Genomic DNA, 19,012 nt, shown 5'->3' on the forward strand with positions numbered 1-19,012 from the left:
GCTGTGGGCATTTCAGTCCGCCAGCTCTCCTGTGGTTCTGGACGATGTCCGTTCTGACCTCTAGTTGTGCCTTTGAAATTGTTGTGCCCGGCTGCAGGTTAGGTGTTTCACCTATGCCGCCATCTTGGTTTCTCTCCCACCCCCTCTTTCTTGATATGCTTTCATTCACTTGGTTTCCAGAATGCCATACTCTTTGTGTGTATGTCATTTAAAATTTTTTAATTTATTTTTTTGAATTACAGTTTATATTCAGTATTATTCTGTATTAGTTTCAGATGTACAGCAAAGTGGTTAGAAAATTATGTACTTTACAGAGTAGTCCCCCTGCTGCTTCAAGTACCCACCTGGCCCCATACATAGTTATCATGACACTATTGACTATAATCCCTATGCTGAAATCTACATCTCTGTAACTGTTCTGTAACTACCAATTTGTACTGCGTCATCCCTTCACCTTTTCTACTCAGCTCTCAATCCCCTCCCTTCTGACAACTGTCAGTCTCTTCTCTGTATCTATGAGTCTGTTTTATTTATTTTGTTCATTAGATTCCACATGTAAGTGAAATCATGTAGTATTTGTCCTTCTTTGTCTGACTTACATCACTTAGCATAATACCCTCTAGAGCAAGCATGTGAAACTCAAAGGCTACAAGGCCAAATAAATGAGGCATGCGGCCCGTGGCCCGCGAGTTTGACATGCTTGCTCTAGATCCATCTATGTTGCAAAAGATAAAGCTTCATTCTTTTTTACAGCTGAGTAGTATCCATTGTGTAAATGTACCACAGCTTTTTTATCCACTCTTCTACTGGTGGGCACTTGAGCTGCTTCCATATCTTCTTGGCTCTTGTATATAATGCTGCAATGCATATACTCTTTCAAACTAGTGTTTTGGGTTTCTTCAGGGATAGTCCCAGAAGTGCAATCACTGTCATAAGGCAGTTCCATTTTTAACTTTTTGAGGAACCTCCTCAACGTTTTCCATAGTGGTTGCACTGCCAAAAGTGCACCGGGGTTCCCTTTTCTCCACAACCTCACCAGCACTTGTTTGTTGATTTATCTATGGTAGCTATTTATCTATGGTATCTCATTGTGGTTTTGATTTGCATTTCTCTAATGATTAGTGATGTTGAACAACTTTTGTTTTTTTATTTTTTAATCCTCATCCAAGGATATGTTTTTCATTTATTGTAGAGAAAGAGGGAGCAGTGAGGGGCAGAGCGAGAGGAAGAGGGAGGGAAACAACACTGTGACTGAGAAACATCTATCGGTTGCCTCACACACAAACCCCGACCGCAGATCGAACCCGCCATCTTTTTTTTACTATATTTATATTTTATTGATTTTTTTATAGAGAGGAGGGGAGAAGGATAGAGAGTTAGAAACATCGATCAGCTGCCTCCTGCACACTCCCTACTGGGGATGTGCCTGAAACCAAGGTACATGCCCTTGACCGGAATCCAACCTGGGACCGCTCAGTTCGTAGGCCGACGCTCTATCCACTGAGCCAAACCGGTTAGGGTGAACCCCCCATCTTTTGATGCACCGGATAATGCTCCAACCAACTGAGACACACCAGCCAGCGCTCAAAAAAAAATTATTTTGTTTTTTTAATGAGTTGTATATATTTCTTTGGATCTATTTTTGTGTTCTCTGTTTTGTTCCTTTTTTTTCTTTTAATCCTCACCTGAGGATATTTTTCCATTGATTTTGAGAGAGAGGGAAAGACAGAGAGAAATATCGATGTGAGAGAAACACATCAATTGGTTGCCTTCTGCATGTGCCTCGACCAGGGCCTGGGCCAGGGAGGAGCCTGCAACCAAGGTACATGCCCTTGATGGAAATTGAACCTGGCAGACACTATCCACTGAGCCAAACCGGCTAGGGCTCAAAATTTTTTGATGGTTCCCCATTTCACTTACATTGAAGCCAAAGTCTTTATAATGGCCTTCAAGGCCCTGCAGGATCCAACCTTTGTTGTTTTTCTGACCTCATCTGTGCTTTCCTCTGTCCTTGCTTTGCTCTACCCTGAGTACAGCTAACATCCTTCCATGTTGGGATTAGGGTCTTTGCAAGGGCCGCTTCCTCTGCCTGCAATACTCCCCCACATGTCTCCCATGGCCAGCTCCCATGGCTTCCCCATAGCCCATCTGTGTGAGAAGAGTGCCTGTGAAGGAATAAGTTGTGTCATAAGGAGTGAAGAATAGAAGGCTATGGCAAGTGTTGAAATCCTTTTGATGAAAAAGAGCCAGTGGGTGAGATAATCCTAGACTTAGTAGCAATTGGTGAGTTCTGAATAATAATGAAAGAATTAAAGCAGAAAATACTTTGTAGCACATTAATAGAGATGAGGCAGCCTTCAGTCAACCATTGGAAACAAATCATCATTCATAATTTGAAGGTCCCTTCACGAAATAAGGTATTGTGTTTCGTAGATAGTAGGTTTGGTGTCCTGCTGCTTAGTTATGACTTAATGATATGCCCTGGAGTTAAATAGAATAGGTCAAAGAACTGAGTATCATTTTTGTAATCTATTATAAAAACTTAATAGAAAACATTTAATTATTAAATTCCTTCTTTAATTGATTATTAGGTGAAAGTGTTTCTGTAGTTAATCCTGTATGTTTCATCAAACAGGAGCACCAAAATGTATTTCCTGTTATTTTGTCATAGCTGATAGATCTCAGAGCCTAACCAGTATTTAATTTATCTCAAATACCTGTTTATTCTAGTCCTTTGTACCTTTTTAATTTTAATTGAAGGATTTATACTACATTTTATTTTATAAATTGCCAAAATGACTTATGGAAATAGACTTAATTGACATTATAAAATATCCTTTTATTAAGAGGAAATTACGATTCTCCATGTCATAGTCAAGAAGATTTGTGCCCTGGCCGGTGGCTCAGTTGTTGGAGCGTCATCCCATACATCAAAAGGTTACAGCTCAATACTTGGTCAGGGCACATGCCTAGGTTGTGGGCTTGATCCCCAGTTGGATGCATACGGGAGGCAACCAATCAATGTTTCTCTAATCACATTAATGTTTCTCTCCTTCTTTTCTCTCTCCCTCTCCCCTCTTTTCCCCCCCTCTCACCCCCCTTTCTATAAAATAAAAATAAAAATTTTAAGTACATACCTTGGGTGAGACAGTACAGTAAGTTTTAGAATCAACTGTATTTGTAGGTGTAAGAAGGATCACTTGCTTTCACAGTTTAATACTAGTGGTTTCTAACCTTTTTTGAGTCATAAACCCTCTTAACATTTTTGTATACTTTTATCATGAATTTGTTATACATGCAAATTCTAATCTCACCTCAAGAGATTCTGATCCAGCCCGGCTGGCGTTGCTCAGTGGTTAAGTGCCAACCTATGAACCAGGAGATCACGGTGTTATTCCTGGTGAGGGCACATGCCCAAATTACGGGCTCAGTTTCCAGTGCAGGGCATGCAGGGGCAGCCAATCAATGATTCTCTCTCATCATCGATGTTTCTATCTTCCCTCTCCTTTCCTATCTGAAGTCAATGAAAATATGTTTTTAAGAAAAAAAAGAGAGATTCTGATCCAGCAGGTCTGAGTTAGGTTTTAGAAATCTGTATGTGTAATCACCATCCTAGGTGATTCTGGTGTAGGTTCTTGTCAGACCATATGTTTAAAAACTGCTTCTGGCCCAGCCAGCGTGGCTCAGTGATTGAGCATCGACCTATGAACCAGGGGGTCACGGTTCGATTACTGGTCAGGGCACATGCCTGGGTTGCGGGCTCGATCCCCTGTGTGGGGGTGTGCAGGAGGCAGCCGATCGATGATTCTCTCTCATCATTGCTGTTTCTATCTCTTTCTCCCTCTCCCTTCCTCTGTGAAATCAATAAAATATATTTAAAAAATAAATAAAAACTGCTTCTGGGTTATAGTTTCAGGGAATTTGCAGATTCCATGCAGTCAGTGAATCAATCTTATCTGATACAAGTGAGCAACGCCCTCAATAAGTTGTATAGTGAAAGCAATAATGAGTTTCTTAGGTGTGTGTGATAGTGGTATGTTAGAAAATTAATGATTTTTATTTAAATTTATGTGCAAAAGCAAGTCACATGGCTATATTTAACTTATGGGGTCTCTCTTTTTAGTAATGTAATGAATTGATTTTTTTTTCTAATATTGAGCCATTTTCACATTCCTGGGATAAATTGTGCATAATTATGAGGTATCATTCTATTGAAACACCACTTGTTTAATTTACTATTTAAGATTTTTGCATCTATGTTCTCTATGTTAGATTGGTCTAGAGTTTTCATTTCCTCTCTTCGCACCAGTTTGGTATCAGTATTTTTTTAGCATTATAAAATGAAATGGAATATCTTCTTGTGTGGGGTTTTTTCTTCTCAGTTTTCAGAGTTTATTGAGATTTTAAATGTACATTTTGTGAGGAGTTTAGGGCAACTATAAAATTTGAGGCCATATTCTTTGCACACATGACCACCCTCATTTCTGACACCAGCAACATACATGAGGGCATGATTGATTGCTCACATGGGTAATCTCAATCTCTAGGTTGGTTGAACCAAAGCCTCCACCCTAATTTGCATTGTTAATTGTTTCCAGATTGGCCAGTCCCCACCCAAAGACTGTGTGGGTTTGGTTAGTTCCCTCCCTAAATCACATTGTTAGAATACTCAGTATGAACCAAGGTCCCAGGCAAATAATGACATAACACTACAAGGGCCCAGACTAGAAGCCAAGGGCAAAGGGTAGATCTTCACTTTGGACAAGACCAAATTCTTCACTATACAATTTTGTACAATTGATTTTTTTTTTTTTATGGTTGTCTTCCTGTGATTTCTTGATACCAGATTAAATTTTTAGGGATTCCATTATGGAAAACTGATTCTTTTAAATTTCTCTTGCTATCTTTTTTTTTAATTACTTTATTGATTAAGGTATCACATATTTGTCATCAACCCCCCCCTCCCCATTCCCTTCCCAAACCCCCCCACATGCATGCCCCCCTCCCCCTGTTGTCCATGATCACTGGTTAGGCTCATATGCAAGCACACAAGTCCTTTGGTTGATCTATCTCCCTTGTCCCCACCCTCCCCTACCTTCCCTCTGAGGTCTGACAGTCTGATCAATGCTGTTCTTGTTCTTCAGTCTATGTTGTTCATCTTTTCCCCTAGAAGAGTGAGCTCATGTGATACTAGGAATACACTTATAGGAACCGAAAATGAGACAAGCAATAATGGTTATGCTGAGAGGCAAATGAATCAGTCTATAGTGAGTTTCTTTCTGGGCCAACAGTTCTTTTGAGTCCCGATTTCTATGTCCAACAGTTGTTTTATGTGTTCATAACAGCAATGATATTTCAGTTCTGGGTGGTGGACAAATGGTGGTAATGCAGGTCCGACCCTCTCTGGTTTGGTCCTGGGCAATCTGCAGTGACGCACATCTGCTGACTCCTAGTATGGCAAGGCATGGTCAGCGTCTTCCATCTCTGGACTGTTTCTCTTCTGACTTCATGGCTGGAGCACTCCTGTCAATTCCTCTCTGTTGCAGGAATCCACATGGTCTCGGGGTTGTTTTCTGAAAATATACAAACATATTCTCGACCAAAAGTTAATAAAGGAATATTTTCTATAAATTTGACTTGCAATCCTTTTTCATTTTTTTGTCTGAACGATTTTCCTTTGGCTTGTTTTGACACCATGTATGTTTTACCTGGGTGTCTTGCTGTTAGCATTACAAATGAAAGTTAATTTTCTAAAGTAAAAATTTTCTAGATGTAATTTATTTACAGGATATTTTTCCTTACATGATATTTTTCTACTATCCCCCCCTTTTTTGGTTTAAATATTGGGAGGCTTTTGGAAATGTTATGCTGAAATCTTGATAGCTTTTAAATTTTACTTTTTTGCACTAAAATGTGACTGCTTTAGGTTCATTATATGTTATGCAATTTTACCATGAGATGAACTACCAATAAACATTTTAGTTAACACTTTAGGAACAGCTTTTTTGTCCAGTACAATTGATTTTTCTAGAGTATTTGCTTATTTTGATTGGCCAATTTAAATTAGTCTGAAAACTTGACTACTATTTTACTGTCAAATTTAATACTCTAAAAACCATCTTGTTTTACCCTATAATTATTAGTGGAGAGGATTATTTGCCTTCTTGAGTAGGCCCTGAGCATTCCTGGTGCTAGGCTGGATTTAGATATCATAGACCCCAGTTCCCTGGATCATGGGTGCAAGACATCTCCATCAAGTCTTGTTGCATTGAGAGGGCATCTGCTGTCGGCCAAGTCTCTGTTACCTGGGTCCCTATTTGAGCTGGGCATGTGAAGCTGAGCAGCCATGGGGGCAGGAGATCTCCTTCAGCAGGGGTGAGGGTTCAGGCCCCTGCAAACTTGGGGGGGGGGGGGAGTCTCTTGCTATCTTTTAAAAAATAAAAATAAACACTTTTGATTTAACTGCATTTAAATTAAACTATTATTTATCCTTTTCTTTTTATCAAAGAATAAAGGTTCTCTTCAATTTGAAGACAAATGGGATTTTATGCGTCCAATTGTTTTGAAGCTTTTACGCCAAGAGTCTGTTACAAAACAGCAGTGGTTTGATCTGTTTTCGTAAGTAATTCATTAATTCTAACTTTTTGCTAACATAAAGGAAGTTTTGGTGGTGTATTTCTATATTCAAGTGAAATGTTTACTCTCTTGATCTATTTACTTATTTAAAAGTATTACTATTTATGTTGGGGGGGTCCTCAAGACCACCCCTAGTTTCAGTGACTTGCAAAGACTCAGGACTGAACATGAGGTTATACTCACAGCTATGATTTATTACAGCAAAAGGATACAAAGCAAAATCAGCAAGGGGGAAAAGGCACATGGGGTGAAGTCTGAGGAAAGACACACAAACTGCCAAGAGTATTCGCCCAGTAGAGTCACATGGGGCACACTTAACTTGCCCAGCAACAAGATTGACAACGTATGTGATGTGTTGTCTTCCAGGGAAGCTCATTGGAGACTCTGTGCCCAGAGTTTTTATTGGAGGCTGGTCACATAGGCAGCTTCTGCCTGTCATGTACCAAAAATTCAGACCTTCAGAAAAAGAGAGCAGGTGTTCAGTATAAACCATACTATTTACACAAATAGATTATTAGACACAGTTAGCCATTCTTATCATTTCAGGAAAGTTTTGTCAGTGTAGGGAACTGTTGACCATTCAGGTTCTCAGATTCCAGCCCAGGCCAAGCAGGCCTTTCTAAGGAATACAGTCTCCTGTCTGCTGTGTTAACTCCTGGCCTTTGGCCAAATGTCTTTACAGCAAAACTATTATCAGTAGGACTTCACACAGCAAGGCAAGACCAACCTATAGAATTGATCTCAGTTACATCTTTTAGAGGCCCTGGATTTAGTTAGTTAAAATAAATCCCATTAACCATGAGGTTTATCTTAGAAAAGTGGGTGACTTTCTGTATGGATCTTTTTACATGGCATGAAGTATCAATTCAGGCAAAGTACAACTTTGGCCTATAAATTGAAGAGGACCTGAACACTTCCAGGGTTCAAGCAGTGTCATGATAGGGTACACAAATAAAGGAGTACAGTCTTAGAGGGTGTACATGGTACCCTTGGAAACAAATAGTTTACAATTGTTAGGGCACCTCAAGCAAGACATGCATTAGTCAGTAAAAAAAAAAAAGTCAGGTAGAGTATAGGTTAAGAAGGCCCCCTAGTGTGCCCTCCTCCCAGGAGGCCTTGCACTCTAGAGTTCCTAATCCAGTCCAGTTAATTCAGTTCAGGCCTTGATTTTCAGGCTTGGACTGCCTGAAAGCAATTAATTCCAAACAGTTTCATTTATCTATGACACCAGTTCATTTGCCTCACTAGTGTGGGTTACGTTTAGAGTTGGTCTATGTGGAAAATGTCAGAATTGAGGCTGCTCCCTACTGTCTCAGAGCACTGTTAGGTGTGATTGGAAACTCGGCAGTCAGCTTGAATTCAAAGCATTCACAGCAGCATGGAAAGTCAACACCAGGAGTTTTTTGTTTTTGTTTTTGTTTATTTCTGTGTGTGTGGTTTTTTTGTTTTGTTTTTCCCAGGAAGAGGTGAAAGCTTTCAAGAATAGTTCTGAAAAACAAAAATCATTAATGTCCTCCTCCCCTGATGCTGAGTTTTGTTTTCTCTCCCTTATAAAATCAGTATGTCCAATGCGTTAATGAAAATTATTCATTTTCCCCAATTATCCAGACCTGCAAGAGGAACAAAAACATTTGTATAGAAAGGCATTTTTGTACAGCCTAACTAGAAAGATATATCATATTTAGGGATTGGTCTGGATGAAATCCCGAATTTTCAAAAACTTTCAAAATAGATTAACATCACCTCCCACCTCTTTTGTCCTGATAATTTCATGAGCAGCCTGGAAAAGGTTAGTTCCTCTGAAGATAACTGTTTATTAACCAAGTTGCCTAACTAAGATGTGTGCACAAGGAGGGGTGAGGTAAAAGTAAGAGAAATAGAGTCAGGTTATTAAATATTGTTGAAAACTGCAGCTAATCCAGAAAGCTGAACACAAGTCAATAGTAGTGAGAGATCCCTAAGAGCAATGGAGAGAGTGTCCAGGCTGGAAGGAGCGAGTACAGTGCCCTCTGCCAGCTAGAGCTTTTGTCAGTAACCACAAGTTAGGAATATACTTAGATAAAACCAGGCAGCTTGATTTCAGATGGTCCATCAGAGAATAAGCCCTTTCCTGTGGGCATTGCAAGTGATTCTGATGGTCCAACCAAAGTACATGATGTTTTCAGCTTACGGCTCCACAGAAGTGTGTCTTAAATCTTCAGCAATCAAGCCAAAGACGAGTTCATTGAGCATATGCCTGCTTTAGTTCAGTACACTTGTGTTGAAGTTTAAACAGCCCAACACCAGACATTATCAGGTTTCAGCTTAGGTTCAGATCCAGGCAATTAGGATTTGTGAATTCAGAATTGCAAAAAAGCCAATGACTCTTCTTCAGCATTAGCAAAGACAATATATGATAGAACAGACAGTCATGTTCCAAGCCCCAGTGACAAGACTTTTCTAAGCCTATTTTATTCTTGTCAGTCTTAGATTCCAAATTGATCCACTCAAAAATATGCATATCAGGCTTGAAGATCATCAGCCTCTAAGTGTCAGACATCTGATTTCAAAAGAGCTCAGTAGCAACTAACAACTGTGTTTTGAAACTCCCAAAGTGTATTGCTATCTGGAGATTTTCTTTGTTTTCATGTTGTCTCCCTTTTCTCAGAGACACCAATAGGTAAAAATAACAGTAAATATCATTCATTACAGAGACTTATACTTTCCAATACTTAAACACTTTAAATTCCAATCCTCTCACCAGCAGTAAAAAACAGGGAGGGTGTGTATTGCTAACTTTTTATTTTACAACTTTTTCTGATTGATATGATCCCTGTAGCATTTATGAGAGTACAAACATATAATATTTTATATCTTTATCATACATCCATATTCAATAGTCATAAAATACAAAGTCATCTTTTTAAACTTCCCCTTTTTTCATTACAAATTTACTCAGATTCCGGGAGTAAAAGTCAGCTTTTATAACATTAACATAGTTGCTGGGAGATCCTGACTGAAATGGAAGCGTATGGAGGGGTTGTTGCAGCAGCAAGTTAGGCTGAAGAAACAGTTGGAGTGGTTTCTTCTCCCTTGGTTTCTCTAAACCCTTCCCCAGCCCTGGGATCTAATTTAACTATTATTTCCTCATGCTTAGAAGAGAGCAACACAAAAGTTTAACCTTTGTGGTCCACCAAAAGCTTACCTGTAGGAACTTTTAGGTATTTTTCTCCTACTTGGAGGTGAGAACAAAAACCAAATGCATCATCCAGGCTGTGCTGCTTCTCTTCTGACTTGAATCAACATGGCCAAAAGCAGCCAGGAAATTAAGTGAGCCAACTTGCCTGGGGTTATTTTTAAATTTCATAGATAGCTCTTCCCTCTCACAGCAGATACCAATCAGCTGCTGTTCATAGCCACCCAACCAGGAAAGGTTTGTCATCCTACCATTTCATCCTTGCTTTTCCCAAACAATGCTTTCACTATGTTTCAATGAGTCAGTTCTAGTGAATCCCACTTCTGACACCAACATGTCAGCATTCTCAAGACCACCCCGGTCCGGGTTCAAAGAATGCTAGGAAGACTCATAGGACTCAGCATATAATTGTATTCCTGGCTGTACTTTATTACAATAAAGGCTACAAAACAAAATGCCAACAAGATGCATGTGGTAAAGTTCAGGCGAACCAAGCATCTTCTCCGAGTGAAGTCACACAGGATAGACCTGATTCTTTCAGCAACTAATTATTACAACACATGTGAAATCCTGTCTACCATGGAAGCTCATTAAAGACTCAGTGCCCAGGGTTTTACCTGGGGCCAGTCACATAGGCAGCCTCTGCCTGACATGAACCAAAGTTATAGACTCTTAAGTGAAAAGCAGGTGTTTAACATAAATCAGATTTTTACATAAACAGTATAGGTACAGTGAGCCAGTCTTTACAGGAAATGGTAAGGACATTCCCAAAATCCAAGTTCCCAGATGCAAGCCAAGGGTCAACTTTGCAACCATGTCTTCCTAAGGATGGCTGTCTCACACCTGCTATAATTTGTGTGTGTGCACTAGTGAAATGCTATATCAATTACTGTATACATTAAGCTGTTGTGCTCATTTTTCTCTTTATTACATAAGAAAATAATCTAATTTCCCTAAATAATATAGAACTTGTTGCATATTAACTTATATCCATGATTCTGCCTTTTATTAAATTACCATTTAATAAGAAATAGCAGAGACCTTTTAAAACTTCGTAGCATTCATATATACATGTATTTTTCTTAAATTATTTGATTAAACTATTTTATGAATAGGTTGAATGTGGTAGGGCTTCTTTTTGTTTTATTTTTGCTAATTTGTGTTGATAATATACTTTACCATCTAGAATGATGCTGCTTTTCTGTGCACTCTTGACTGGGAACAGGAGCATAGTGTGATGCTGTTCCTTGTTGAATGTATACTTCTAAGCAGAAATAGTCAATAACTTTGTACTTGCTACAGCTAGTGGCTTTAATATACTGTTTTTAAGAATCTTTGATCTCCTTGGAGTAACCCAAGGTTGTTCAATATGTTGTCCTCTTAGGATTCCTGAATGTCTTATCATGCTGTCACCAAAATTGCAAGACCTAGCTTTCCAAATTTTAGCCTATTTAACCATAATAATAACAGAACTTGCTTATCTCTAAATCTGACGTGTTTAATATTTTTTTTTAAAATATATTTTATTGATTTCAGAGAGGAAGGGAGAGGTAGAGAGAGAGAGAGAATCATCAGTGATGACAGAATCATGGATCGGCCGCCTTTTGCACTCCCCCTACTGGGGATCAAGCCCACAACATGGGCATGTGCCCTTGACCGGGGATCGAACCCGGGACCCTTCAGTCCGCAGGCCCACGCTCTATCCACTGAGCCACACCAGCTAGGGCATGACGTGTTTGTTTGTTTGTTTTTTTTAATATATTTTATTGATTTTTTAGAGAGGAAGGGAGAGGGATAGAGAGTTAGAAACATCGATGAGAGAGAAATATCGATCAGCTGCCTCCTGCACACCCCCCACTGGGGATGTGCCCGCAACCAAGGTACATGCCCTTGACTGGAATCGAACCTGGGACCCTTCAGTCGCAGGCCGACGCTCTATCCACTGAGCCAAACCGGTTACGGCGGCATGACGTGTTTAATATATTGATGTTAAACTACATTGACTATTTACTCCCCTTTTCTCATAACCTGCATCCTTATTTTTCAATAGAAGTGTTATTAACATTTTGAATGGTTATAAAACAGTGGTTCTCAACCTTTCTAATGCCGCGACCCTTTAATACAGTTCCTCATGTTGTGGTGACCCCCTCATGTTGTGACCCACAGGTTGAGAACCGCTGCTGTAGAGCCTAAGACCATCGAAAAACACAGATATTTACATTACGATTCATTAACAGTAGCAAAATTAGTTATGAAGTAGCAACAAAAATAATTTAATGTTCGGGGGTCACCACAACATGAGGAACTGTATTAAAGGGTCGCGGCATTAGAAAGGTTGAGAACCACTGTTATAAAAGGTGATCCTACATGTTGTGGGTTGTTCATCATTCTGGTGTTCACCCTCATAAAGTTTAGTAGCGGACACTCCTTGTATACTCCTCTCCCCTCCCCTCCCCTCATTATTAAACAGAAAAAGCTCTCATGTGTTCCCAAATGTATTGGGGAGGGGTGGGGCGGGCCGCAGTACCTTAGTCAGTTGAGAATTGCTTCTTTTTTAAAAATATTTTTTTATTGCCTGACCAGCGTGGCTCAGAATTGAGAGTTGGCCTATGAACCAGGAGGTCATGGTTCAATTTCTTGTCAGGGCACATGCCCGGGTTTGGGGCTCGATCCCCAGTAGGGGGCGTGCAGGAGGCAACGGATCAGTGATTCTCTCTCATTATTGATGTTTCTCTCTCTCCCCTCTCCCTTTCTCTTTGAATGCATAAATAAGTGGAACAGCAAGTGGATATCTGTTTCTCTCTGAAAATGGGGTAATCAAAATAAAGAAGAGAGCTTTGAATAAAAAATAAAAGAGCTAACTAATAAAGACAAAATTAGTAATTTGAAAAATTAAACCAGAGTTCTCCCTGAATGTAGAGCAAAGACATTATGGAAAATTAATGATTGTCGCCCTAACTGATTTGGCTCAGTGAATAGAGTGTCAGCCTGTGGACTGAAGGGTCCCAGGTTCGATTCCGGTCAAGGGCACATGCCTGGATTGTGGGCTCGATCCCCCCCAAGTAGGGAGTGTGCAGGAGGCAGCCGATCAATGATTCTCTCTCATCATTGATGTTTCTATCTCCCTCTCCCTTCCTCTCTGAAATCAAAAAAAATTTTTAATTAATATCAAGGCTAGATCTAGAATCAGATTAACTTCTACTAAAAAGTGTTCCAGAAGGAGAGAACAAAAATAGTAGATGAGAAAATATAGTCAAAGTACAAGAAGAAAGTTTTCAGGACTAAAAACTCGTGTCCCTTGCCACCTATTCCTACAAGTCTTCATATTGAAGGTGCTAAAGAAGAATGCCTAGACACATCCTCAAGGAATTTCAGAATTCCAAGGATAAAGAAAATAATCCTAATTCTTGAAGAGAAAAGTAAGTTACCTTCCAAACAAAACAAACTACCTCCACTCTTCATCGGACAAATGCAGGAGGTTGAAGGAACATTTTCTTTAAATATTTGAAAGGCTAGTATCCTATACCTAATCAAGTTTAAGACAAAATGGAAATATTTCCAGACAGGTTAGAGGATTTAAGAATTCTGCAGAAATGAAAACATGTACCTTTTCCTCCACCATTACCAATATCAGCCATTAAGCAAATTGAGCTTTATCAAATGCAAACTAATTACTAAAATTCTGCGGCACACCAAAAAGATACATTTTTGGCCTGACCAAAAAAAAAAAAGGTATAATTTTGATTCATTCATACCAAATAGTTATTGTTGTGTTAGCTGTTGTCATTTTTTTATTTGACAATCTAAGGGAAAAGAGTTAAGTGCCCCTGACTAAATAGTCAGGTATTGCAATATTTTAAAAATTCTTATGACACACCAGTTGAAAATTGCCGATCTAAGTCACTGTTAATTGAGTTTAATGTTGTTTCAGCTGAGTACATCCTGGCTGTTATAAGGATGTGTTAAGTATTCCAATGTATTTGTATCTTACATATCTAATTATATTTTTTATATGTTGATATACATTTTCTGGTGTAAATAAACATTTTTTGTCCATTCATAAAGCTTTTATTCTACTTATATAATACACATTCTTAACAATTATGCTTAGATTATTCATGAACATTTCATGAGACATTAAACAAAGCTAATCATAATTTCAAGTTATTTCCCTGTTAACTATTTTACAGCATGTGCTGCATGTTAGGCAAGTATCAAAGAAAAATTCACAAAAGAAAAACAAAACAAAACAAAAACCTTTAAAAATGGTAAATACATGTTTTGTTTTTTGTTTTACTGCTGTGTTTGATATACATGAAGTAATGGATATCAAGCAATTCATTTTACTGCATCTTGACTTGTACCTGTGTTCTTAGGTTGCCTAAACCACTTAAATACAAATAAAATGAGTGTAGCAAAGTGAATGAAAACAAACAGCAGGTAATTTTACAAATAATGGAATGTGAACCATTTCTGCCCTTATCCAGAGTAAATTGGGTCACAACTAAAGCAATACCTTTGCAGATGTAGTCACAGGTGTGCAGGTGTGCACATTGAAAGTGAGTATTCCACAGATACACACATGGTTCAACATGTGCTATCCATGGGATATCCATTTTAACTACATCCCTCTAAGTGAGGGGTAGAGAAAGTCTGGCTCATGGGGCATATAAGGCCCGAGAAATCATTTGGTCTGGCCCTGCCAAGGCATTAGGGGTGAAGTAATTAAATGTTTGACCAAATATAGCAGGCTAATTTTTAAGTTGATAATTTTGTATGGCCTGCAAATCTACATATATAAAAGACTAATATACAAAGTGTCCCCTCGGGAGTTCGACCAGGAGACCGGGAGTTTGATCACTCACTATGACGTGCGCTGACCACCAGGGGGGCAGCTCAGAACGAAGAAAGGCCCCAGCTGGCAGCCAGGGAAGGAAGGCCTGGATCAGCCCTGATCACCTGCCAGGCCTAGGAACCCTACCCATGCAGGAATTTCGTGCACCGGGCCTCATCAGAAAAAAGGTTCCCCGCCTCTGCTCTAAGTGCTCCAAAACTTCAATACCCACAACTACACCTGTGACTAGAACCAATTATTCTTTTTATTCCCCACCAGGACAAACCAATATGTAGACAGTTTTCTTTGCTTAGACATGGAAACTGTTTTAACACTGACCCTTGTGAAGCTACAATGTTCCAAATGTACTAAGTCAAACATTTATAACTTGTATAAAAATCCCACATCCCCCTGTTGGCCACTCAAGATGAAAACAGAACTCCCTAAATGTTAACTATTTCTACTCCGCTAATATTAAACATAAAAACCACATGGGAGAGAGAGAAATTCAAATAAAAAAACAAATCTGTCATAAATCGTAAACAAGAAACTATTTATGGGACAGCATGGATGACTAATGGTCCACTGTGTAAATTTTAAAATGAGGCAGACAAAAGTTGAGAGGTTGGTTAATTCTCTCTTCATTCTCCTGCTCCAGCTTCCTCTCCTTAGGTATCCAATATCCACAATGTCAAGTGTTCTCTCAGTGATTGCATTATTAGCTTGCTGTCTTTGTATGACTCTTCACATAATGTATCAAGTTCAGCAGTGACTTCATCAAAAGTTTTCTTTGCAAAAAAGCAGGCTTTCTCCAAAGAGTTCAGAATCTCATAATAGAACACAGAGAAGTTAAGGGCCAGCCAGACCCAATCTGATAGGGTGTGTTGGTTACATTTCTTTTTGCTGATTTCAAAAGCATCTTAGTATGCTTGTTGTGACTGATCCACAATCCCTTTCTTGTCATCACCAGCAGCAACCTCAGTCAAGTAACAATAGTAGTCCTTTACTTTTCATAAATTTCTCTTTTTTTAATTGATTATGAGAGAGAGGAAGGCGGGGTGGGGAAGTAACATCAATCAGCTGCCTCCCAACCAGGGATCAAACCCACCACTGGGTTTGTGCCTTGACCGGGAATCAAACCCGCCACCTTTTTGTGTAAGGAATGATGTTCCAACCAACTGGAGCTACACCAGCCAGGGCTCCTTTCCTTTTCAAATGGAAAACTTTGCGTTGTGCTTGTGAAGCTTTGGGGATCAAGAACTTTTCCAAGAGAGACAAGATAGTATTACATCATTGCATATAGCCCTTAGCTCAGTCTCAATTTTCTCTTTATATTGAGCCATCTGCTGTTTCTTCTCAGCACCTCTCATTTTTCGCTCAATACTGGAGATGACTCTCCAAGATAACCCGGACTCCTATAACATTCTTATAAGCAAATGAGAGAAGATTCCTCTCTTCATTGGGTAATTCAGCTCCTTGCTCATTACAGACTTCATATAGGCTGCAAATCATCGTATTTCTCAGCCTGCTTGGCCAGGCTGGCCTTCTACACCAGCTCATCTTTATCCATGACTGGATGTTCTGTGTCCGGAGTAGGTGGTGGTGGAGTGGCAGGGATTCAGCAGTCTCTAGATGGACATATCTTCATAAATAATGCTTTTTATTATTACATACATAATGTTTCTTCCTTCTAGTTCTTTTAACCATAAATTCCCCTTTGGTTCATAGTAATATTGCCACACTGCTTTCTTTTGGTTTGGGTTTGCCTAGCATCTCTTAAAACACAGTCACTTTTCAAAAAATTGTTAAAACATACGTTACATAAAAATTACCATTTTAGCCATTTTGAAGTGTATGATTCAGTGGCATTGAGTATATCCACAATGTTGTGCAAATATCAACAATATCCATTTTTAGGACTTCTTGGTTATCCCAAACAGAAGCTCTTCCCCCAGCCCCTGGTATCCTCTATTCAACTTTTTGTCAATATATATTTGCTTATTCTAGGTGTCTCATATAAGTAGAATCATAAGATTTGTCCTATTAAAAATATATGTTTTTATTTATTTCAGAGAGGAAGGGAAAGAGAGAAACATCAATGATGAGAGAGAATCATTGATTGGCTGCCTCCAGCACACCCCACACTGGGATCAAGCCTCCAACCTGGGCATATGCCCTGACCGGAAATTGAACCGTGAACCTCCAGGTTCATAGGTCAACCACTGAGCCACACCAGCCAGGAAATATTTGTCCTTTTGAAAGACATATTGTCTTTCTAATGGGATAATTTATTCAGTTCATGTATAATGATATAACTGGTATTCTTATTTTTACTGTTTCTATAAATTTATCACTTATTAGATACTATTTTTTTCTTTTCCTTATTTTTATTAATTTGAAAGTTCACTTCCACTAGTGATTACTTTCCTGTTTCTCACTCTCAAAGGCATATGGTATTACTATTAACTAAAAGCAAAATACCTATTTTTTTTTTACAAAATCACACTATTTTTTTTTTACTTCCATTCTACCTAAGGAAGTTGAAATCTTTGGAATACTTTGTACCTCTTGCTGCTTCTCCTATCCTTTCTCTCTGTCCCAATGAAACTTTTGAAAAGTTTTTACTTCTTTATTCTCCCACTCCCCAACTCCCTGATTTTTCTAATATAATTACTATTTTAAAAGGATTTCCCTGTAGCATGTCACTTTTTAAAAGTACTTTGGTTATCTATTTCAAGAGGGTGTTTTCTTACTAATTAATATGAAATTAAGTCCCGTCCCCCCCCCGCCGGCCTGGTTGCCACGAACTGCCCCACCTGCCAACCTGGTCGCCCCTCACTGCCCCCCCCTGCTAGCCTGGTCACTCCCAACTGCCCCCCCTGCTGGCCTGGTTGCCCCCAAATTTGACCCCCCCCGCCGGCCTGGTCGCCCCACACAGCCTGATTGAACAGTCGTTTGGTCGTCCCTCGCCCCCCTGCTGGCCTGGTCGTATGCAGCCATCTTGTGAGGGTGTGAGGGTCAATTTGCATATTACTTCTTTATTATATAGGATACACATACACACACACACACATTGCTCACTATTGCCTCTTTCCTTTTATGTTGAAGTGCCATTTGACAAAATAAAGTACATGAATTAGAACTACATGAACCTATAAATGGGTAAATATCAGAAGCAATGTTGAGTGAAAAAAATCATTTGAAAAATTACTATTTGGTAAAATTTCTATTATGTTTAGAAATCCTCATAGCATGTTACAAAACTTGGGAAAAAATAAATTCAGGCTTGGTTACTTCTGGAGAGTGATGGAAGAGAGTAGGATAGGGAGTGGAACATGGAGGGCTTTAAGGGTATTATCGTAATACATTCTTCAAGTATATTATAATACTGGAGGCCCAGAAATTCGTGCACTTGTGGGGTCCCTAGCTGGGGCCTCCCTCCCTTCCCCTGTCCGCCTACCCCCCTCCCCCCCAATGGGGCCTCCCTCCCTTCCCTCGATCATCTGCCACTGCCACCAGCCAGGGCCTCCCTCCCTTCCCCTGGCCGAACTCCTGGATGAACTCCTGGTCGAGGGGAGAATTTGCATACTATGCTTTTATTTTATTTTTTTTTTAATTTCTTTATTGATTAAGGTATCACATATTTGTCCTCATCCCCCCATTCCCATCCCACCCCCCTCCCCACACATGCCCCCACCCCCGTGTTGTCCTTAACCGCTGGTTAGGCTCATATGCTTGCACACAAGTCCTTTGGTTGATCTCTCCCCTTTACCCCCACCTTCCCCTCCCCTCCCTCTGAGGCCCGACAGTCTGATCCATGCCTCCTTGTTTTTATTATATAGGATACTAGTGTCCTGGTGCACGGATTTGTGCACATTTAATGGAAATTAATTAGAAATATTTTAATATCGCTATTCACATCTTGCTAATGAAAAGAAAATAGGATTCTACTGAGTCTCCTATCTACCTACTCCAGGACTTCTGTGAGGATCAAATGAAATGAGGCACTGGAAAACACTTAGCAATCATTTGGTTAAACTGTAAAATAAAATGTTTGCACCTGGCTATAAAGCAAGTCGGGTTCCTGGGCTGAAGAAACTCCAAGGAGGCTGATCACTAGGGAGAGGAAGCCGGGTGTTGCTACATGACGTCATTACCTGGCGCCCACAGGCACCATTTCCGAGCTAAGCTGGGCTGTGGGCCACATTTTGCGCCATGGGGTCTTGGCAGCATTGGCTGCAATTTGGTGGGATGTGGCTCTGGGGTGGTGGTGGGGCCTGTGTCCCACATGGGGGAAGCCAAGTGTTGGTTTATTGGTGCCAGGTCCGTGGTGCCGTTTATTTTTAAATGGCCAGTGTGCATCATGG

The 19,012-nt window shown here is 39.7% G+C and overlaps 1 protein-coding gene and 1 pseudogene across 1 annotated transcript in view; one reads left to right on the top strand and one right to left on the bottom strand.

The window, feature by feature from the left end:
• The window catches only part of CUL5 (cullin 5), a 108,617-nt gene that overhangs the window by 32,533 nt on the left and 57,072 nt on the right, over positions 1 to 19,012 (top strand). The window contains exon 2 of the mRNA XM_008156075.3: positions 6,509 to 6,618. Coding sequence (XP_008154297.2) covers positions 6,509 to 6,618 — 110 coding nt within the window. The remainder of the gene's footprint in view (positions 1 to 6,508; positions 6,619 to 19,012) is intronic.
• LOC103299225 (14-3-3 protein zeta/delta-like) lies at positions 15,287 to 16,215 on the bottom strand (annotated as a pseudogene).

Source organism: Eptesicus fuscus, chromosome 13, assembly GCF_027574615.1.
Source record: "Eptesicus fuscus isolate TK198812 chromosome 13, DD_ASM_mEF_20220401, whole genome shotgun sequence".
Classification (NCBI taxonomy): domain Eukaryota; kingdom Metazoa; phylum Chordata; class Mammalia; order Chiroptera; family Vespertilionidae; genus Eptesicus; species Eptesicus fuscus.